Genomic DNA, 14,399 nt, shown 5'->3' with positions numbered 1-14,399 from the left:
AACTGCCCTATAGATAGGTATACATCTTGTAAATAACAGAGCTAGAATTAAAACTTAGGTTTGTCATAATACCAAGAGAGGCAGTACTGTGTAGTCATATCACGACACATTTAACATACAAAAATCCACCAGTTAAAACATTACAGAGGGAACCATTTGCATATCCTGGCCTGAATCGTGGATTCACGTCTTTCTCTTTACGCCAGGGATCCACTGAGAGACCAGACTTAACAAGTCCAATAAATCTTGTTTTGAATTTTAGTTCTGCTTATTGCTATGTCTGTAATCGTGGACAAGTTACTTAGCTTCTGCACACTTTAGTTTCCTCTTCTTTAAGATGGGATTATATATAGCATTTCATATAGAGTTGTTACAAGGATTAAATGAGAAAATACATTTAAAGAAATTGGTACACTGTCTGGCACAGAATGAACATCCAATAAATGCTAGTTGCTTCTTTAATTTTTTTAGCTATCATATTTTAACTACTTACTTTCTGATAAAATTCATTAAAAAATTTTTTTTAATGTTTATTTATTTTTGAGAGAGACAGAGACAGAATGCTAGTGGGTTAGGGGCAGAGAGAGAGGGAGACACAGAATCTGAAGCAGGCTCCAGGTTCCGAGCTGTCAGCACAGAACCCAACGCAGGGCTTGAACTCATGGGCCGTGAGATCATGACCTGAGCTGAAGTCGGATGCTTAACCGACTGAGCCACCCAGGCGCCCCATGATAAAATTCGTTTTTAAGAAATGTGATAATTTATATTGATAATTCTTTTTTGGGGTAATGTAAATGTCCAAGTAGACACATTTTGTGTAAAGAAAGGCATCTACAAGAATATTATGCAAAGGATGCTCCTTAGAAGGTATGTAAACCTTTTTCCTCCCACATAGGACCCCCTGTAGTGAACTGGCCCATCATCTTCACTCTAAGCTTCATCTACAGAATTTGGGTTCCATGTTGGTCTACATACAAGGATTTTTAATTTTTTTTTAATTCTTAACATTATTTTTAAGATTTTATTTTTAAGCAATCTCTAAACCCAGCATAGGGCTCAAACTCACAACCCTGAGATCAAGAGTCACATGCTCCACTGACTAAGCCAGCCAGGCACCCCCAAGGAGTTTTTTAAACAAAAAATACTTTATTATTTCAACCTAAGAACTGATTATAATTCAAATGCACAGCTTTGATATGAGCCCTGATAATTTCACTGAACTCAGTATCAGTATCTCGTAGTAGAGGCCACTGAAGCTACCAGCCTATAAGCAACTATGGCTGAAAGAACTTAAGGAGTGCCTTGGAATTAAGACTTATTTTCCCATTCCTGTACATAGTTTTGGCCAATGCTAAGCAGACTCCCAAACAGGTATCAGGTATACAGGCATGAGTCCTTGAATCACATGAGACATCAATCACAGTACCATTCCCATCTTCAGCGCCCCTGATGGACCTATTGTATTTCCTATTGTATTATGTACTCAGTAAATGAGAACGTGTTTGAGGAAGGGACGTAGTGGTTACTGGCAAATGTTTAAAAACTGGCTCTCAGAGCAGGAGAGCTGACTGACAGCATTTGCCCATCTATGTGGCTAAATATTCTCACCATCACCGATTTAAACTACCAGTGGTTTAACAACTATCTTTCAAAGTTCCTAAAAACTTTAAGGATTGGCTCTTGCAAGCCAGTCTGAGCTAGTTCCAGCAGCACATCAGCGGAGAGAAGGCTAGGATGCAGTCTAGGAGGTAACCCTAGGTTGTTCTTCCTTAGCAACTGGCTAGTTACCCTTTTCCAAAGTAGAGGACTTGTACTAAACTTGAGCAAGAGCCAAGGGCTCCTCTGACCCTACTTCCTTGGCCTGAAATGAATCCTAATCCTCACACCTGCCATCTACTCTCCAGGAGCCTGCTGTGTAAAATGGTTCTCCTTTATGCTAAGAACAAACCAGCTTGACTTCCAGATTGGACAAATTCTCCAAATGCCTCACTGCTGGCTTCCATCTGCTAGATGGGACCACCTGATAGCAATAAAAATGCCTGATTTATACCTGAGCTTGCTAGGACCTTCTTCCAGTACTGAATCTTAGATGGCCAGCTACCCCTCCAGTTCTCCAGCCAAATCTCCGATTCTACCTCAACACAGGGAAAAAGTCTCTATACTCTGACCCCGTTTCCATTAGCCCTTGTTACTATCAGCGATTATGTTTTAAATCCAAACCCCTGATCGCTTCCTACTCTTAAAAGGCAACAAGCTTCAGAAGTTCAATATAATTATTATAATGTAGGAGGATGCTCTCTGGTTATAAGAAAGGTATGGATGGAGAAACAAGAGCCAATTGGCAAATACCACTAATAAATGTGTTTCTTATACACGTATAAACATCTTTAAATGATCTTACCTTACTCATAAACTTTCTCAAATACATTTAATATAATGCTGTTACAGCAAGATGATTAGATCAAAAGAATACCAAAACAATAAACTTCATTTTCTAAGGTTTTTTTTTTCTTTCATCCAATGGACTTTCTGTTTACAACAGCCCCTTTTCCTCTTGTTTTGTTTTCAACCTGAACAGCTGCATTAATATGGAAAGCATACCCAGGGGCCATTAATATGAAAAAAAGCTTTACTTCCCAACCACTGGAAATTCTTAAGGATTTCTATAGGCCAGAAAGAACCCCTGTTTCATTCAGCTCTTGAAAAAAGAAATGAATATTCAGAGGCACGGTAAGAACACTGGGGCTAAACCTTGATACATTTCAAACATTTACTTAAACATGATTCAGCTGTGGGACGTGAACTTTACATATTTACATATTCCGCAGAGAAAAGGAGTCTCGTCTGGTCTGCCAGCTGTTTTCTGTTTGATCAAGCTTGATACGTTGGGAATAAAACTCACTATGTAGTAGTAGTAGTTATTAGCACTCCAGTAAAGCTGAAGACTCTTACCTGTACATTTGTAATCAGAGGCTACCCCTTTAAGCACAGCGTCAAAAATGGATATTTCCACTCTCTGCTTTCTGTGGTGACAACTTAGAAGCAAGGAAGGCTGGGACACAATAAAGTACAAAAAAGGTTCCAGCTGCAAGTCACCGGCTCCTCTTCGTCCAGGCTGCCGAACGATAGTTATACCAAGTGCCTGTCTAGCAGATGACCTCGTGGATGCATGAAGGCTTTCGAGAGAGATGACCCCTATTTTCTTCCCCGAAGGAAAAGATACGCTGCTGCTCAAGAGATCTTCTGCTGTTACGGTAGAAATACATGGCTGGCTGGGCTTAGCAACATCTGAATCAACTTCTGGGAGATTTAATGAACTCTTGCCTGGTTTTTCATCATCCTTATGTTCTTGGGATTTTGATTTGGGTATGGCCGTACAGGAATAGGTCATTAGTGAGATTCTACTTGCGGTAATAAATACGTCAAAGGGAATAAAATTGAGATTTTTTACAATTGATGACTGGCGTGAGGGACGGGCGATGCGATGCTGACTGGTACCGCTGTGCTGCTCTATTTGTACTATTCTGATCTTAACGCTGTCACTGCCAATTCCACTATCCTGAGCACCACTGTACCGAGATGAGGTTTCAGCCACGTTTCCGTCAAACGTATCCATTTTTTTCTGTTCTTGCTTAGAGATCTGTAAGGAAAAATAAAATATTTTAAACTAGTTACATCCCAAGTGTTATTATATAAAGGACGTTATATAAATATGTTGTTAAAATGGCTCCAGTATTACCTATATCAGAGTAATCCTAAAAATCAAGTAACCATTCAAAAAATTATTCATATTAAAATGCCGAGGAAATACTTGAGAAAAAGCATCAAATGTGCATTTCTATTATTAACATACACCTTTGAGTATATTTTGAGTCAGACTTCCTGTCTCTGGACTAATACTAACAGTAGTATGGATTTAAAAATGCCTCTTTAAAGAATATATTAGTCTTCTTGACCGTGATTTTTTTTCAAGTAGTGTAATAAACTCGTATTTCCAAATCATGATTACTATCGGTTGAAATTCTATTTTAGGTAGAAGTAGCTTATACTGTTTACCCTTGTCATTATAGAATTAATTTATAAGTTTTTGGATAGGAGGAAAGACAGGGAAAAGTCAGCAGTCTTAAATTATGAAGGAAAAGTAAAATAAAGTGTATTTTATTAAAAATGAAGTTCATTTTTCTCTACAATAGGACTTGAACCAAGAGTATACATAAGTGATGAAGCAAAATACAAGTAAGTAAAGCCCCTGAAGGTGGATTCTTCTTTTGTGCACTAAAGGCTACTTATTCTCAAAAATTTCCACCCACCACTCCCTGTGTGGAGAACAAAGGACAATTTGGTGGCAGCGGCAGTTCCCATCACTGTGGCAGCACAGCACCGAGATCTCTAGTTTGCTCCTCTGCTCCCCTTTCTTAGGTCCTGCCAACCATCAGTTTGTGAGATGCTACTCGAGACCTAGACGTTTCATTTGCTTTTTTAGCCAAGTAACACAGATTCATTAAAGAAGCCATGGACAATCTGAGGAAAAACCCAAATCCTCCCGACTATCACTTATCACCAAACATGACCAATGGTAATATTTTAGTGTACTTCCTTTCAGTATTTTTTTCTCCACCTGTACAAACGTCCCCCCTGCCTTCGGTCCCCTTATGGTTATGATCATACCATAGAGACAAAGTATATCCCAGTTTTTAAAAATGCTAATATACTCTTCATAAATGCTGTTTTAAAAGGCTGCATAATATTTCATTTAGTGTTAGGAACATTTGTTCAACCATTTTCATATCATTGAACATTCCAGGTTAAAAAAAATTTTTTTTTAATGTTTATTTATTTTTGAGAGAGACAGAGACAGAATGCAAGTGGGTTAGGGGCAGAGAGAGAGAGGGAGACACAGAATCCAAAGCAGGCTCCGAGCTGTCAGCACAGAGCCTGATGCGGGGCTCTAACTCACAAGCTGTGAGACCATGACCTGAGCCGAAGTCAGAGGCTAGACCGACTGAGCCACCCAGGCGCCCCAGAACATTCCAGTTTTTAATTTTTGTCAATAAACATGTGGGGAAAAAACACTTAATATTTCCTTAGAAAAGGCTCTTAAAAGTGGAATTACTAGGTAAATGGTATAAAAAGTTTAAGGTTACTGAATATTGTCAACACCCTTCCAAAAAGGCTACATTAATTTATATTAGCACCAGCAATGGAAAAATACTCCCAATGTACTGGGTATTGCTTATCATTTCTTAGACTTCTTTGATTTAATTGATAAATATAGTATCATTTTTCCACATGGTACAAATTATTATGAGTTGCTTATGAAAATATTGAAGGCTGTTAACTAATTCAAGACAGTGATGTAAGAGACACTAGAATTTTATTTTATTTTTTTCATTAGAATTTTAAAAATATTTCTTGCAAGTTGATTTTAAAATAGCTGAAGGAGACATATTGTTATCAAAGTCCAACAAGAACTATCTGAAGCAAAAACAACTTACCCTGTTCTTTTTTTTTTTAATTTTTTTTTAACGTTTATTTATTTTTGAGACAGAGAGAGAGCATGAACGGGGCGGGGGGAGGGGGCAGAGAGAGAGGGAGACACAGAATCGGAAGCAGGCTCCAGGCTCTGAGCCATCAGCCCAGAGCCCGACGCGGGGCTCGAACTCAGGGACCGTGAGATCGTGACCTGAACTGAAGTCGGACGCTTAACTGACTGAGCCACCCAGGCGCCCCTTAACCCTGTTCTTTGAAGATATCATGTACTCTTAAGCCATTCTATCTGTGTGGTGCTCTTTCCTGCCTGGAGAGGCCCTTCTGAGCTCCTGGTAGCTGGCAAATATTTAGCTATCCATCAAGACTCAGAACAAATGACACTTGTCTGAGAATTATTCTCTCATTCTTTTTCTGCTTGGTGATCCTAGCACTTTACACATACTTCGATTTTTTCTCCTAAAATGTTCTGTGGTGGCAGTATTAGATAGTGTTAAAATATTTATAGGCTTTAGAGGCAGATGGCTGTGGGGTCAAGTCCAATACCTTCTGACTGTAGGATTCTGGACAAGGTACAAACCTCTCTAAGGCTACATAACCTCATCTGTAAAACAGGGATATTAAATTTGACCTCAAAGGGTTTGAAGATTCAATGAGCTAATTTGCCTACAGAGGTCAGCATAATGTCTGGTATACAGTAAGCACCTAATAATGGGCAGCTGCCATATGCCTGTCTCTTTTACCAGGTAAAGGACTGTTGGAGGGACTCGGCCATGTCACTTGGCTTCTATCTATCACTAAGGATTAGACATGCTGAAGAGAAGATCCAGAAATGTTTGAGGATATGTTAGTTTCTGACAGAATAAGAAATGAAAAAAATTGCTCTGCAGACTAGAAATACATGATTGTTAGTATATAAACACGTGGACACAGACCTCCCCATATACTGTTCTCTTTAAGGTCTTTCCAAATATATTCATGGGCTCTTTCCTGATCTGCACTCTACCTTGTGAGCTGACCACACTTCGCGCAATCCTCACAGTCTCTGCTGGGTCCTCAACCTCACGCTGGGGACATTCACATCCAACCAACAAAGTTGCTGCAGCACTAAATGAGTTAATGTGTTCAACACACACAGCAGCATGCAATTAAGGGTAAGTTAAAAAAAAGAAGTCCCCTTCTTTGCGAAGACTTCCTCAACCCTACCAGATGGTGCCAGTCTTACCAGCTTTTGCAATTTTGTAACAAACTAGTATTATCTTAGCACTTTTCACACTGTGTTCTGTCTCAGAGCAATTCAATGTAAGCGACTGAAAATAAAAAAAATAAGATACCACTCACTGAGTACGTTTGTTATTTGCCAAATGTTAGCACACACGTACATTTTCTATACCAAGTGTTACAACCCTTTGAAGGAGTACTGTTATCCCCATTTCACAGCTGAGGCACCTGAGGCTTAAAGGGATTGATCAATAGATGTAAGGTCAGTCAGATATTAGGCAATGGGTAAGAGGGAACGCCATTCGTATTCCTAGCACACATGATATTCCTTGTAACATAGTAGAGCTTAACAATTGTGTGCTGGCTAAATAAACAAAGGAGCATATTTAACATAAAAATTCAGTAAAATAAAGAGCAAGGCAATTACCAAATGATAACTTAATTTTAAAGCTTTTAGTTACCCCTATTATAAAAATTTCAAATATACACCAGATCTATTACCAACTAGGAATTCTCAAATAATATGTGAAAAAAGCAGTCTAGGACTTAGTGCCCACGTTTTGAGGCATCACAAACTAAATATCTGTATACAACGTAATAAAGAAATAATAAAGAATCCCTTTAGGCTGAGTTCCGTGGAACACCCAAATCCAGAAGTCAACTATTTTTATTCTCTCAGTCAGGAAAGGCGAACACAGTTAACTACATGAGACTACTTTCTATGAATAGAGCATTACATTTTCTGATTTACAGATTTGTTATTTAAAGTCTAGTCTCTCCTTCCTTAAAGTAAATTAAGTGTTCCCCAACAGTGTTAACATGACAAAATAAACCTCCCATAGGTAAAGATATTTAGTGTTCAGCCCTATTAGGTGTTGAGATTGCCACATTAGGCTCTAGTGAATGTCAGGTAGCCTGATCTTGAGATATAAATAATCAGCAAGGGCAGGATGGCAGCTATCAGCTTGGGTCATGCAGGTTACTGAACAGAAGTCAGATGGTAACTAATTCTAGTCACTACTGAGCAGAATGGAATTTGAACCAATGACCCAGAGATGAAAGACTCTGACTCTCACTGGAAAAAAAAAAAAAAGTACAACTTTCTCAGTACTAGGAAACTAAATTCTTAAAACTGGGTTAAAAGCCAAGATTTCCTCCATTTTTCTAAGTTTCCACACTATTTGTAGCAATGAAATAAATAAGCTGATGATTTTTGAGACATATTTAAAAATCCATTGGTTTGTCACCAGTTCACTGCAGATTTATCTATTATACTAAAGAGTATCTGGCCTGCTCTTGAGAAGTTTTATAATTAATTATGTGTGCTAAGCCCTAAACTTGGGCATCAATTTACTATTCCTTTGTGGAAAGAGAAAAGTTCACCATGTAATAACTCTGAAAATAACTTTTGCTTTATTATTGTCTGAGGGGACTAATAATTTAAGTTGTCAAAAAACAGCAATATCTGCTTGCTGTTAGTGAATGCAGCAGCAACATGGATCTCTGGGCAGTGCTGTTACATCAGCTCTCCCACTCTTTACCTAACTCATTTAAAATGGACAATAAAAGTTTTCTTTAATTAGCTACTGGTGTGCATTAACATGATCATGATTAAACCATAAAAACCAACTGTACATTACTCTGGTCCCCTCTTCCATGTGTTTTGAATTATTCTGTTTGAAAATGTACTTTGCGTCCCTTTTAAAAGTTCGACCTTCTGCTTTCAGAGAATTAAATGCATATTACTGTAGTGAAGAAGATAATGTTTCAGACCTCCAGGCATATATTAAACACACTGGCAGCACTTGAGACAAAATGCTTTACTTATTAGATACTTCCTATTCTAAACAGTGTCATCAAAGGCTAAAAACAAAATCCATATAAAAGCTGCACAATGCTTCCACACAGAACCCGTGCCAAAATCCCTGTACTTTCCAACTAATGAGGAAAGGATGTGTACTCTTAACATATGAATGTAAGATTTTCCAAGCATTCACTTTAGGAAACTGGGCTATTGATTCCATATGGGTTATGTTAAATGAAACTGTATTGGTAAAATAACCTTTAAGATATCTGGCATGATAACTATAATTAAACAATATTTAAAAGACTAAAACAAAAGGGAATTTGGTTCCACAATGGCTAATTAAAATAAAATGAAAAAACACAGCCATGCCATCTATCAAGATAAATTGTTATTGTTTAAGAACTATTTAAATACTGTTAAAATATACTTTTAGATAAAATCTGAAAGAGCTGGAAAAATATTTGTGGCTGAAAAATGGATAGTTTGGTGAAGTAAAAAGTATAGGACTCTGAAATTTTATGCGGAGATAACAGCTTTAAAGCTTTGAGCACAACCAGATGGTACTTAAATCAGAGGAATTCTACGGTTTCACTATCAATGGGTTTCAATACGAGAAGATTTTCAATAGCTAGGAAAACACATCAAGTTGATAGTTTACTTCTTAGATCATTTCAGCGCATTTTCCCATCCTTTCCCAGCTGGCCGTGGCACACACCCTAGCCACCCAGGGAAAGGTGCTGAAAGCTGTACTGGGGGCTGGTGAGCTGGAGCCAATTCCTTCTTTTAATGCATGGAGATAGGTAAGTTTACTAGCTCGCCCTGGAGTCTGGCGAGAGCCACAGTATCTCAGGAGCAGGGGCTAAAGCCATACTTGAGTATGTGACAATACCAAAGAATGTGTTAAAATAATTTCAAATGACATTAATTAGATGTTCTTCAGTAGCATTTGGGAGCACAGAAAGATAAGCTTGACTGAAACTTCTGGTTTGGCCATATCAACGTTTTTATGGGCACATTCAAAAGTCAGCCTCATTAATAAAAATGCTTCAAATAAATGGATATTTACATTGTTAAAGAAAAATATGTAGAAACCAACCTCTTGAGAATTAGCAAGATCTCAAACAAATACATTTTGTGCTCTGATGGATGACCAAAAAAAAGGGCAATTCAGCATCTATTCCAATGCTTTGTCATTTTAAGGAAACCTTCTTAACTATACACCAAGCACAGATATATCTACGTATTTTCCCACCTTCCTATTGTAATTACGGTTCTGTGACAGCAATGCAGAAGTAATATTTCCACCACGCGACAGTCATACTTTAACCTTCATCAGAATATCTTTTGCCGATCGGAAGATCATTTTTCACATCTTATAAATTATGAAAAATCAAGTGTGAAACCACAAAACCAAAGTGACAATCACTATCAGTATATCACTGTGACATTTACTCTAATTTTACTATCCCTGCTAAAATGTAGTAGTGTCTTCAAAGAAGCAAAGATCTTACACAAAGTCAAATACAATACAAAATCAGTTACAGTATTTTAATGGCTTCACATACTGGAATTACAAAGAAGAATTTTTACAAGCTTGAGAAAATTCTGTGCCTCACTGTCTAAACATTTGCAAACATACTCTTCTAGCTGCATCTTTTAGAAGTTTGGTTTTTGGGATGGGGTGGGGTACTGCTGCTGGGAGAAGGTCGTTGTATACTTTTAACCCCAAAACAGCCTACTTTGGAAGTTTTACATAAATAGCAAATTGTCGTAACTATTGGCAATACTTAATTTCTGCTGGATGAATTAATTTAATCAAGAAAACAAAGTTTATCTTTAAGTCTCAAATTTTCAGTGATGTCGGCATTGTACTTAATAAACTTGTTATCACTTTATGCATGAATTACCCTAAGAGCTCAGTGATGTGCTAGGTAAAATTTAAGCACATGAAATTAACTAAAACATTATAAAGAATAAATTACCTTCTTTATGAAACATCTCCTTAACTGTCACCAATCCATGTTATTTTTAACTTAAAAACCAAACTTGAACAAGCAGTGGGTACTACAGACACACAGTGTTAGAAAAGAGGGCTTTTTAGATTTTATTTCTCTAAGCCAAATGTTATACCAGATTCCACATAATATAATTGTTCCCAGTTGGACGGCAAAAAAAAGTTTTCACAATACTGCAGTAATTATGCAAAAGAGCAGAACTAATGATACCCATCACTGCTTAACAAATAGAATGGTAAAGAGTACTACAGTTTCAAGTTTTCCCTTTCATGAAGTTACTTTTCCGGCTCTTTGAAGTAACAGTATGAGGCCACTACAGCCTGCTAAGTGTCAGTTCACATATTCACATTTCAAGACCAGGGCTAAATGCAACAAAAGCAGCATGGTGATAGTTCAGGCAAGGTTGTATTTTACTATATAGTCCGTGTTTGGTCTATTGTTCTAATTAAAGTTGTAAAGTACAAAAACGGACCAGTTCTAAGTGCCAAACGGACTATATAAGACCTTGGTTATTATCAGTGTGTTTCAATATGGTAAGCCAAACAAACAAACAAACAAACAAAAAGTCTACACACCAACCTCTCCACACAAGTTCAAATCATAGTTCTTGAGATTTTATCTGCAGTGTTGACCTTTAGACTTTTGTGTCTGTCTGTCCTTTTTATACATAAACGACTTCATAGCATAAGCTTATTTTCAGGAGCTTCTAAATTCATGAAAAAAATTAGTCCCAGGTGAAACTTTGCATATAAGGCCTTAACTGAGAAACAGTTCTCATTCTCTCTCCCTCTCTCTCTCTCTATGTCTGTCACATATAAAATTAGAACAGGTTGGTCATTTTTGTTCAAGGAGACTAGATCTAGTTGATTTATACTAACTTCTGAACTTACGTTTGACTTGTTTGCTTTTTGTAATGATTCAGTTTTTAAAAAATAAAACTTAACACATTGTGGGAACTTGCATCTTTATCAAAACAGATGTCTCTACGTTAGAAAAAACACCCTGCTTTGAAATGACCACGATGTTAATTCTTAAAAAGTGGCTACTGTGTGTACCAGGTAACTACCTCTCATACTGATGAAATCCAAGGTTCATACCACTAATGTCAATGTGGAAACCATTTTGTCTCATGGCTGCTTAAAGATTTTCAATAGGATTAAATCAGCTGCAAGTCCTTATTATATCAGGGTTTACAATTGTGTCTGAGCTGGAGTCTGTTTCTCATAGAATTTTACTCAGAGACGGACTTAGATTGGCTCCTTAGAGCTAGTCTGATTTTACTAGAAACAACTGTATCACATCAGCCACTCTCATAAACTTGCCGTAAGATTGAATCAGCCCTGACCCTGAAGCAGATGAAAGTTTACCGAGCCTATGCATTCTCTGTAAGAGTCACAGAAAAGTTTTCATGTAGTTTCTGCAGAAGGGCAGAAGTAGAATATGCTTATTAACTATTCCAGTGGTCCTTTGCCTTGCAACTCTGAACCTGATAAGAGTTCTGATAAGAAAACTATAGGTGAACTTGGTGAAATTTCTATTGATAAAAATACATACAAACTCTTGATTATTTTATCCTTCAAATCGCATATAGTCCTTTAAGGAAACCATGAAGGGTTTATGGAAGTGATGCAAGAGCATGCTCTTAAAACTAATCTTCCCCTCATTTTCAGTACAACTTAAAAACAATGAAAAGGGTTTAAGTATATCCATAATTAACTTTATCCAATAGCTGGTTTTCATTGCCAAACAGAAAATAGTTGACAAAAATATTGAGCTGATTTTCATTATCATATATTCTATTTATTAAATCTAAACAAATCTGGTTCGGTTAACTGTAGATTCTCTTCAAATAAACCTGAATCTCAGTAGTCTCCACTACTTAGCTGATTTTATTGAAACCCATCAAGACATAGAATAGAGGTTCACTTACTAACTTTTATTGGCTACCCTTTAACTTCATGATAGCAGATCAAATCCAAACTGAACTAAAGCTACATATTGATTCTGTTTGTCCTATGTTATCAATACGTTAATGATGCAATGGACAATGGACTTGAAATGCAAAATGGTCAAGATGTTAGAGAAAAACATTTGCTTATGCCCTGCAGCCAATTCTTCTTTTCCATTAGAAGAACTTTGTTCTGTGCTGCTACTCCGGAAAAATCATCACTAAAATGACCTTCCACACAAACTGCTTTGATCATAACCTCTCCTTTTAATCCCTAGAAATTTGAAGTATTCTCTAAACCAAGTAAATACTGTATTCCTAACAATAGTTGGGGTCAGCTGGCCCTACACCATCAGTTAATTTTCATATCCTTATATGTCCTAAGTAATATTTGCTGTTCTAAGAAAACAACTTACTGTATATTAATGAAGGTAATCCAACATATATCTTAAGGATATTCTTGACCATGTGGAACTGTCTGCATAAAAGTTTAGAAGTTAAAAAAAGAAAATGTTAGATTACCTGCTCCCAAATATCAAGCATCAACTCTACAAACATTAAAGTAGGAAGCAAGTCTGGAAACTCAGGAGAAAACTTTCTCAAAAAGCTTTTAAATTTTTCATAAATTTTAATCATAGCAGCTATAAGAGTACTAAGTGATCTTATCACAATGTCTCTCGTTAATACTAAATTTCAGAAAATCATATTCATAACAGCTTACCAAATTAGCATCATTAAAGAGGAGTGTTCTTAGTATTTAAAATTTGTATCTATCTAAACTACTTAAAGAATAAAGATTCTATTTTTTTAATGATATTTATAAGGTAATGTTATTCAGTCAAGTACGGTTAATGTTTGGACTTTAGCTATAATAATTTTATTGTGATAAAATACTTCCTTAGCTTCTTGAAGATGGAGCAAATGTCAAAATTCTTAAGCAAAATGTGTAAAAAGTATTTCACATTTATTCATTCATTCAACAAATTTTTACTGAGCATATACTATGTTCCAGACACTACTAGGGATATAGCAGAAACAAAGTCCTTGCCTTCATGGAGTTTACATACTAGTGGGGAAATCAGATCATAAAATTTTACGCAACACACACACACACCTGTTTTTTGCTGATGGACTGGATTGCTGGATATTATGAGAGAAAGACAGGAGACAAAAGTGATTTGAATTTTTTGGCCTGAGCAATTATAAGAACGGAAAAAGAGGATTCTCCAGGTAATGCAAGTAGCTTCCCAAACTATGTGTTATGCTAATGCTTTAACAATCCATCTTCCAAACTTTGCCTATTTCCCCAAGAGTCATAAATGACCACAGTGATCCTCACCACCATACCCAAAGTCCCAAAGGACTCTCTAGTTTAATTATGATGGCTTCCTAGTTCTTCTAGCAAACCAAACCCCAGTCAGCTGAGAACCATGCAAGGGAGGGCTATTATTAGAGACGGTCTTCTGGGGATGAGCTTAGACCTCATTCTGCACAAACACTTGGGAGTACAAAATAGTGGGAGTCATGTCACATCCCCAGAAAATCAAAACGAGATGCAGAATATTTTTTGGGAGGAATTTGGCCTTGGAACAGCTAAGACTGAGAATATTAGTGAGTTGAGTTGGAGAAAGGAAGGAGAGAGGGCTGGACTCTTACAAGACCTTCCTATTTCTAACTGCTTTTGAGCATTTCAACTTGTATGTCCCATTATAAACATTATGCATCTAAAAGATCACCATAGGTCTAGGTCTAAGAGGGCGGTGGCAGCTGGGTACTGGGTTTCTGGGCTGGTAGGATGGTCCTGGGCACAGCTCACATGTGGATAGTCCTCACCTACTTCTTAGTGCTCCCTGGCATAGGAGTGAGCATGCTCAGTGTCTTCCTGAATTTGCATCACAGAGAGCACAAGAGACCTGAGTTT

The 14,399-nt window shown here is 37.1% G+C and overlaps 1 protein-coding gene across 1 annotated transcript in view; it reads right to left on the bottom strand.

Moving 5' to 3' along the window:
* The window catches only part of VPS13B (vacuolar protein sorting 13 homolog B), an 828,197-nt gene that overhangs the window by 205,502 nt on the left and 608,296 nt on the right, over positions 1-14,399 (bottom strand). The window contains 1 exon segment of the mRNA XM_043601463.1: positions 2,953-3,640. Coding sequence (XP_043457398.1) covers positions 2,953-3,640 — 688 coding nt within the window.

The sequence above is a fragment of the Prionailurus bengalensis genome, chromosome F2, assembly GCF_016509475.1.
Source record: "Prionailurus bengalensis isolate Pbe53 chromosome F2, Fcat_Pben_1.1_paternal_pri, whole genome shotgun sequence".
Taxonomy (NCBI): Eukaryota; Metazoa; Chordata; class Mammalia; order Carnivora; family Felidae; genus Prionailurus; species Prionailurus bengalensis.
This window is presented reverse-complemented; position numbering and strand designations above follow the sequence as displayed.